The sequence below is a fragment of the Physeter macrocephalus genome, chromosome 17 (genome assembly GCF_002837175.3).
Source record: "Physeter macrocephalus isolate SW-GA chromosome 17, ASM283717v5, whole genome shotgun sequence".
Classification (NCBI taxonomy): Eukaryota; Metazoa; Chordata; class Mammalia; order Artiodactyla; family Physeteridae; genus Physeter; species Physeter macrocephalus.
Window position 1 is genome coordinate 1,119,941 of NC_041230.1, and position 9,144 is coordinate 1,129,084.

At 60.5% G+C, this 9,144-nt stretch overlaps 1 protein-coding gene across 1 annotated transcript in view; it reads left to right on the forward strand.

Annotated features, from left to right (window-relative positions):
- The first annotated feature begins 4,401 nt into the window (after window positions 1-4,401).
- Window positions 4,402-9,144, forward strand: part of LOC102985170 (sperm acrosome membrane-associated protein 6) — an 18,435-nt gene continuing 13,692 nt past the window's right edge. Inside the window, exons 1-2 of the mRNA XM_028477827.2 lie at window positions 4,402-4,615; window positions 4,995-5,072. Of these exons, the coding sequence (XP_028333628.1) occupies window positions 4,402-4,615; window positions 4,995-5,072 (292 nt within the window). The remainder of the gene's footprint in view (window positions 4,616-4,994; window positions 5,073-9,144) is intronic.

The window sequence follows — 9,144 nt, forward strand, 5'->3', positions numbered from 1 at the left end:
GGGGGGGGGGGGGGGCGGGGGGGGGGAAGCCAGGCCGGACTGGGCCTGGCGATGGGGAGGGGCCGGGGCGGGGGCCCCCTGGGGAGGGGGCTGGTCCTGCGGGGTCCCGGGCGGGGGAGCCGGGCCCGCAGAGCCGGGAGGAGGCGCAGGCCGGAGGGAATCGGGGAGGAGGGAAGGAGGATGGCGGGGACGCCGGGAGGAAGGGGAGAGGCCGTCGGGCGGCGGAGGCGGGGAGAGGATGGAGAGCTGTCGGCGGCGGCGGGGGCCGGCTCAGCCCGGCCCGGGCGCTGCCCACCGAGACCCCTTCCCCGCGACGCTGGAGCTGCGGAGCCGTGAGTCTGCGGAGAGGGAGGGGGATGGGGCCCGGGACCCGAACTCGAGGGTCCCTAAGGGGAGGAGGCAGCCGGGGGCCTGGATTTCTGGGTTCTTGGAGGAGGAGGGGGCTGGGAACCCAGACTCCTGAATCCTTGGAGGAGGGGACTGGGGGCCTGGATTCCGGGATCCAGGAGGAGGAGCGGGCAGGGAACACCTCCTGGTTTCCATTGGGAGGAGAGAGATGGGGCTGGGGTAGCTAGGTTCGGAGCTGGAGCCGACTAGGGCGAGATGCCTCCCGCGCCCTCAGGGGAGGTGGAGGGAGAGAGTCTGGCTTTGGCGGTGCCTGTGGCAACGGAAGGGTTAACGTCTGGCTGGAGGGGAGGGGGAGGGGCAGGGAAGGGGCTGCAGGGCTTTGAGGGGTCAAGGGTGAGCCGTGCAAGTGGGAGGGGGCTGCAGAGGAGTGGGGGAGGCTGTCTGGGCTGCCAGACAGGCCAGGGTCAGCGGCGGGGGCAGGGGATGTCTGGCGGAGGAGAGGCCCAGCATCCAGGCTCCCCTGGGGACCCGGGATTCCAGGCCCCAGCCCCCTCCTCCCTTAGACCTGGGAGTCCGCGACCCAGCCCCCTCCCTCAGAATTCCAGAATGCGAACCCCTAGGCCCCTTTACCCCAAGATCCAGGAGTCTGGGCCTCCAGCCTCTCCTCCCCTCAGACCTGGGGCTCCACGTTCCATACCCCGCGCTCCACGAAAGCCCAGCGTTCGGGCCCCCAGTCCCTTCCTGCCCAGAACCCAGGAGTCCCCACCTCCTCTTTAGCCCCAGCTGGAGTCCAGCCCTCTGGGGGTTAAGGGGGCGGGGCCAACTGGTTGCCATGGTGCCAGACTGTTTGGGTCTGCTCTCTGACCCTTGGGGGCTCCCCAGGGTCTGCAGAGAGGGGGAGGGGGACCCAGACCTGGGGGAAGTCCAGCGCCAACCTTTTCCCCAAATCCGGCCTATGGGCCCAGGGAGTTCGGGCCTCCACCAAGGCCTTGTCCAGTGACCTTGAACAAGTCCTGACCCTTCTCTCAGGGCCTCAGTTTTCCCGAGGAGAAATGTGTGGGAGGAGTGGGGAGATGCTCAGGTCCTGCAAATCTTTAAGATTCTCAGCTTCCCCTCTGCTCTCACCCCCCTCCTCAGGCCCCAGGCAGCCCCGGGGCATGCTGGGAACCCAGGCCTGGGCTCTGGGCCAGGTTGTTGGGTGGGGGGGCGGCGGGAGCAGCCTCCTCCCTTCCCCTTCCTCCCCACCTTGGCCTGACTCTCGCCCCCGCCTGAGGGTCTGGGAGGTTGGGAAGGAGGGAAGGGGAATGAGAGCTGGGACCGTAGACCCGTCTCTGGCCCCTTCCTCCCGCCTTGCCGCCTCCGCCCCCTTCCCGCCCCTCCTCCCCCTCCTCAGTAGGTCGCTACCCCGGCCCTGGGCCCCTTCTCCAGCCACCCCAGCTCCAGACCTGGCTCCGAGCTGCTGCGAGGGGGAGGGAGAGAGGGAAGGAGAAAGGGGGAGAGAGAGAGAGAGAGAGAGAGAGAGAGAGAGAGAGAGAGAGAGAGGAGAGGGAGGGAAGGAAGGAGAGAGACCTAGGAGGGAGGGAGGGAGAAAGGGAGAGAGAGAGAGAGAGAGAGAAGGGGAGGGAGGGAAGGAAGGAGAGAGACCTAGGAGGGAGGGAGGGAGAAAGGGAGAGAGAGAGAGAGAGAGAGAAGGGGAGGGAGGGAAGGAAGGAGAGAGACCTAGGAGGGAGGGAGGGAGAAAGGGAGAGAGAGAGAGAGAGAGAGAAGGGGAGGGAGGGAAGGAAGGAGAGAGACCTAGGAGGGAGGGAAGGAGAAAGGGAGAGAGAGAGAAGGGGAGGGAGGGAAGGAAGGAGAGAGACCTAGGAGGGAGGGAGGGAGGAAGGGAGAGAGAGAGAAGGGGAGGGAGGGAAGGAAGGAGAGAGACCTAGGAGGGAGGGAAGGAGAAAGGGAGAGAGAAAAGGAGAGAGAGACAGAGGGGAGCGAAGGAGACAGAAGGATGGAGAGAAGGCGGGGAGGGAGAGGGAGGCAAACAGGAAAAAGGGGGAGAGGAGAGTGAGACAGGGAAATTGAGGGAGAGAGAGAAGGAGAGGGACAAAGACGGGGTGGGGGGGAGAAGAGGAGGGTGAAAGACAGAAGGGAAAGGAAAAGAAAGAGAAAAGAGAAAGGAGAGAGAACCAGGAGGCGGGGAGAGGAGAGAGAGACGGACTGAGAAAGGCGCTGTGAGGAGGAGAAGGCAGAGCTGAGGGGGAGGATGGGCAGCGCAGAGCCGGGGAGAAGCATGCAGAGGCTGGAGGAAATGGAGACCAGGTAAGACAGACTGAGCCAGCGGCAGCAGAAAGAGACACGCAGGACTGGGAGAGAGACCCAGAAAGATGGAGATGGAGCCGGAGACAGTGAGAGCAAGACAGACGGAGCGCTGGACAGAGGCGGAGGCTCTCAGGTGCACAGACTCAGCCCAGGGGTGGGAAGCGTGGGTGCTGGTCCCGCCGCCTTGCAGGCCTGGCCCCTCCCACTCACCAGCTGGCTGGGGCTCAGCCTTCCCACCTGCAAAATGGGGGTGCTGATGGCACCTCGAGCCCCTGCCTGCCACATGACAGAGGCCTGGGGCGGTATCAGCGCTCAGGGATCGTAGCTGTGAGAGGCCAAAAGAAGGGAAGAGAGAGGGGAAAAAAATACCCAGAAAGGCTTTGACGGTTTTATATCGCATGGGCGGTCTCCACGCCAGTCCTGGATTTCTGAATCTGACAGGTAGGTAGGGAACCGTCTTGTCCAAAGGACCAAACTCCAAAACAGGTGATGTTCCCTCTGACCCGGGATCCAGGAAGCCAGGCTGTGTCTTCTCCAAGGAGGCAGGCCTGGCCGGACTCCCAGGTCTGAGGGAGGGGGCTGGGGGCCCTGGCTTCCTGGGTCCCCAGGGGAGAAGGGGGCTGTGGACTTGGACTGAATCTGGGGGAGGAGGGGGGGCTAGGGGGCCTGGATTGCGGGGACCTATGGGGAGGAAGGGGCTGGGGGCCTGAATTCTTGGGTCCCTGGTGAGGAAGGGGCCGGGGGCCCGGATTCCTGGGTTCCTTGGGGAGGAGGGGGCCGGGGGCCCGGATTCCTGGGTCCTGGCACCCACCCGTAGAACCGACCTTGCGGGGCCTTCGCCGCACACAAGCTCGTGTCTGTGGGTCCGTGTCGGGGGCTCACCATCGCGGCTGGGGCCTCCCCGGCCCTCCCCGCCCTCCCTGGCCCCCGTCTGTCCGTCCAGTCCATCCGTCTGTCTGTCCACCTGCCGCGCCCCCCGGGCTGAGGTAGGAGGTTGTATAGTTGAGGAGGACACCCACGGAGATCACTATACGGCCTCCTAGCTTTCCCCAGGCTGCGCCCTGCACGGGACGGCCCGGCGGGGACCCCTGACCCCGGTCCCCTGCCCCACCCCTCCAGGCTGGGGAGAGGGGCTGCCGCAGGGATCCTGGGAGGAGAGGCTGGGCTGTTCCTCGTGTCCTCGTCCCTACATTCCTTCCTCCCCCTTCCCTCAAAGAGTTTCTCTCCCATCAAGATATCTCTGCTTTGCTTTCTCTCTGTCTCTCCATCCCCGCTGGGTCTCTGCACAGTGACCTCTGAGACCCTGTCTCCATCTGTCTCTTAACGGTGCTTTCTGGGTCTCTGACGCTCCCGATGTCTCTCCATGGCTTGGTTTCTGTCTTTTGGGCCCTCACGGTGTCTCTGTGCCATGTCCATTTCTTCTGCACCCCACTACCACACCCCAGGGCCTGGTGGGCCCCCGCACACTGTACTGCCGGCCTCTGGGTCCCTGAGACCCTTTAACCTGTGAGGACGTCCAGGGTCACAGGTGAGGTTCTTGGGAGCCTGGCATCCGGCCCAGCCATCAGCCTGGGGTCCGACCCCTGACCCCTGACACCACACACCCTTCCTCCCTGAAAACCCTGGAGCCTGACATTGGACTGGAGACTGAAACCCGACCTCTGACCCCGTATCTTGAGCCCCTCCCCCGCACCACGGTGACCTCACAAAAGTCTCCAGCTTCTCCACAGGCTGAGTCCCTCCGCTATGGCCCTTCTGGCCCCAGGGAGCGCTGTGCCGTCCGCCCTGGTGGCCCTCACGGTCTTCAGGGCCTCCGCCTGGGCCTGTCTCCTCTGCTTCACGTCTTACAACGAGCGCCAACAAATCTGCCAGATGTTCGCCGGCCTGGAGAGCCCCGACCTCGGGAAGTGTGAGGAGGCCTTAACAGATGCCTTTAAGGGCCTCCTGGACACTGAAATCAGTGAGGAGACACCCAGCATCCTCCAGGGCCCCGAGGGGGGCATGTGGAGGGAGGGACGGACCAGAGAGGCCTGGAGAGACTGAGGGGGACAAAGGCTCAGAGACGGGAGGATGGAGACTTGGGGGGGCCAGAGACTCAGAGACGGGAGGACAGAGACTTTGCGGAGGACAGAGACTCAGAGATGGGAGGACAGAGACTTTGCGGGGGCCAGAGACTCAGAGATGGGAGGACAGAGACTTTGCGGAGGACAGAGACTCAGAGATGGGAGGACAGAGATTTTGCGGGGGCCAGAGACTCAGAGAGAGGCAGAGGAAGGTCCACTTTGGGGATGTGGTGTTGGGGGAACCGCTTCGCCCCAGCTCCTGCCTCCGACCCCCAGACTACGATGAAAGGAGCCACCTGCACGACGCCTTCACCCAGATGACCCACTCCCTGCAGGAGGTGGCCGCTGCCCGGGGTGAGTGGGGCGGGGCCGGCAGCGGTGGGAGATGTGGGCTTGGAGCCCCCAGGAGATGGATGTTTGTGCGGGGAAAGCCCAGAACTTGATCTTGAAGTGATCTCGGAGGAGGTGACGCTTGGAAGCTGAGGGAGCTGGGCAGCCTTGTCGGGGAGACGGGGCAGGGCTTGTGCGGACAGTGCAGAAGTAACTTAGAGTCTCAAGCCAGCTGGCATCAGGGAGATGTGCGTTCTGACCTCACTGTGTGGCTTGCCCTCTTCCTGGCTATGAGATTCTGGATACATCACGGCCCCCCCGCCCCCCCCCGGGCCTCAACTTACCCATCTGAGAGATGGGACAATCTCCTTGCCTCCCAGGGTGGCCTCAGAGCTCAGTGAGAGGGAGGGCCCCCCCCCCTCCGTGAGACAGACTTCAGGGAGGAGGTCTTCCTCTAGGATAAAACACACATATTCCCTCCAGTTAACAAAGTGATTCCACATTTTTGACACGTGAGGCTATTAGGGGGCCGGAAGACAGGTAGGAACAGGGAGAGAGAGGATGATTCAGGTGGCAGCTGTGAAGGGAGACAGGCACACGTGACAGCCTTGGGGTGGGTGAGCCACACTCTAGAGAAACACGTGCGTGTGCCGGTGGGGAGGGACCTCAGGGCTGGGGCGACCCTTGCGGCCAAGGGGCAGTATGAGCAGCGATCACAGGAGGCCACCGTGGTCACGTGACACAGGATTCCCCCACCCCCATGCCCACAGTGTGCTGGAGACTGGGAGCAGGAGCGCTCACTGCTTTTGCAGCGTAAAGTGGCCACGTCAGCCGTCTGGGGGCTCTGCACTTATTTCTCCATCTTAGCTGTTACTTCTTTTGCTTCCTGCTTTTGCCATGGAGCTTTTTGACAAAGATCCCTAAACCTGAGGAGGTTCCCATCTATCCAGGGGGTGCCCGGGGGGTCCAGCATGGAGAAGACTTCAGCTGCGGATCCCCCGCCCCCAAAGGGAGAGCTGAGGACCTCAGAGCTGACTGGGGAGGAGGGAGGAGGATTCTAGGAGATGGCTCTTCTCCCCGGTGTGTTTGTTTTTTGTTTGTTTTTTTTTTGCCGTACGCGGGCCTCTCGCTGTTGTGGCCCCTCCCGTTGCGGAGCACAGGCTCCGCACGCGCAGGCTCAGCGGCCGTGGCTCACGGGCCCAGCCGCTCGGCGGCACGTGGGATCTTCCCGGACCGGGGCACGAACCCGTGTACCCCGCATTGGCAGGCGGACTCTCAACCACTGCGCCACCAGGGAAGCCCCACAGAAGGTTTTGAAAAGAGCAGAAACAAGTCCAGCTCTGGGTGTAGAAGACCCTGGCGAGGGCTGTGTGTGGGACCGACTGGAGCAGGGGAGAGAGTGGAGGCTGGGAGGCCTGGGTGGAGGCTGCTGTGAAGGAGGCCAGAGCTGGGGCGGGGATTGTGAAGGTGGAGAAGAGGGGATAGGGTAGAGAGAGTCAAGGGCAGGAGGGACGGGGCTTGGATCTGATGAGCTGTTCAGGAAAAGGGGAAGAGGAGGGTTAGGGGCCGTGTCCGGGGTCTGGCTCCATGCCTGAGGGGGCAGTGGGCCATCCCTGAGACGGGGAGCCTGGAAGGAAGAGCAGGGGTGGGGGCAGATGGCCAGCTGGGCGAGGATGTAGTGACTGCCAGGGGCCTGGGGGACATCCAGGGTTCAGCTGGGAGTCAGGGAGACTTGACACTCTGTCCTGAAGGAGCAGGGCTATGAGCCGGGGAAGGGCAGGGTCAGCTCTGGGTGTAGAAAGATCCTCTGGGGCCATATGGAGGACGGACTAGAGGGAGATTAGAGGCTGGGAGAAGCTGTACTCCACAGATATTTATTGAATGTGCCAGGGACACAGCTGTGACCAAAACTGCGAGCCACCTGCCCTCAGGTTGCTTATGTTGATTATTAAACATAATCAGTGAAATGCCATTGATGTCAGTTGGTGATCTGTGCTGTGGAGGAAAACAGAAGGGGGACGGAATGGGGTGGCCATTGGGGTGATCAGAAGAGGTGCAAATGAGAAGGTCCAATTGAGCAAAGACTGGAACGAGGGGACAGTGAGAGCCATGCAGATAACCTGGGGAGAGAGCTTCCAGGCCGAGGGAAGAGCCAGTGCAAAGGCCCTGGGGCCAGTGGTTCTCTAGCCCCACAGTGTGTGTCAGAATCTCCCGGGAGCTTATTAAAATGCAGACTCCTGGGCCCCACCCTCTGCTTCTGAGCAGTAGGTCTGAGGTGGGGCCCAGAAATGGACATTTCTAACAAGTTCCCAGGAGCTGCTGCTGCTGTTCTAGGGACACACTTTGAGAACCACTATGGTGGGCCCTTGGTCTGACCTTAGCCAAGGTGGCTCCTCTTTCCAGCTTATACCCAATGACCATCACTTTAGCCAGTCTCTTCGGCTTTTGCTCTTGATATGGAGAAGCCATTGGAAGATTTTAAGGAAGGAGGGGGTCTGACTAAGGCCACGTGGGTCAAGGGCAGAAGCAGAGAGACCAGTGAGGTCAGTGGTGGCTCGGACCAGATGCAGTGGTTCAGGTGGGCCCAGACCAACCTGCCCCTTACGTGGAAGATGCTGTGTTTTGTTTATATATTTTTTTGCTGGCCACGCGGTGCAGCATGCGGGATCTTAGTTCCCTGACCAGGGATCGAACCCGTGTCCCCTGCAGTGGAAGCTCAGAGTCTAAACCACTGGACCACCAGGGAAGTCCTGGCAGAGTTACTTGTTAATTATCTTCCTAAGGGATATCCTTGTATCAGCCCTATGAGGTGGAGTTTTATAGCCCCATTTTCCAGATGGGCAAGTTGGGGCTCAGCTGGACAGGGAGGATGGACCCAGGAGTTGTCTGGACCAGACGTGTATGGGGTGAGGGGTATGGGAAGAATCGAGGATGACTCCCGGGTCTCTCCCAAATGGAGGACCTGAGAGATGGACGTGCTGACCCAAAGTGGCTCCTGGTGGTGGCAGGTGACACTGTTAGTGTATATAAATCATGGAATGGATAATATGGTGTCAAGGAGGGCAGTGTGTGTACCACAGGTAGTGGTTGCATGTGGAGGCTGTGGAGTTGGACCACCTGGGTTCAGATCTAGCTATGTGACCTTGGGCCGCCTTCCTAACCTCTCTGTGCCTTGGTTTCCCCATCTCAAACTTGGGGATGGTAATACCAGTAGGTGACCCTTCTATAACACGGTGTGCCAGGCACCATTCCGAGCACTTAGAGACATTATCCCACATGGTCATTAAATGGTACCTGGCACATAGTTTGGAAGGGGAATGTTTTATGTTGTATGACATTAAATCCTCCCCGCCAACCCTGTGAGGTAGACACCAATATTGTCCCCGTTTTATGAACGAGGAAACTGAGGATCAGGAAGGTTAAATACTTGGCCGAGGTCACATAGGGAGGAGGATGTGTGATGGCTAGATCAGGTGTGAGACAGGTGTGCTTATAATTAGAAGAGCCAGGACTCAAACCCAGATGATCAGAAACAGTTGAAGTTCCTAATGAAGCGCCTCTTTTGGGGGAGACTTTATAACATCCAGCCATGCCCCCTTGTGGTTCAGTTGATATAGCCCCTGCCCCTTGGCCTCTCTGGATATTTCACTCCATCCCTACTTTACTCCCATGCTTCTCCCCTGCCCCATGGCTGACTTGGTGTATCCCTTCCCCGTGAGTCATTTGGTTTGGTCCACAGATATTCCTTAGATGCCTCCTCCAACATCCTGGCCTCTCATTTGAGCACCCGACTCGGACCACATCCTCCTGACCATCCTGCCATCTCCAGACCACATGCCTGCCTTGTGGCCAAGGAGAGACCACTAAGTCCTTGACCCCTCATTTTGAACCTGCTTCCTGGCTTCAGTGCCCCCTCCAGCTTCTACCCAATGATCATCACTTCAGCCAGTCTCTTACCAGTATTCTCAATTCCCTCCTGTTTGGTATGGTTTTAAATTGCAGAGAAACCTGCAATGGCTTAAGTAAGCTAGAAGTGTATTTCTCCCATAAAAAATAAGTCTTGAGGTAGGCACTTAAGGCTAGTATGGCAGCTCCA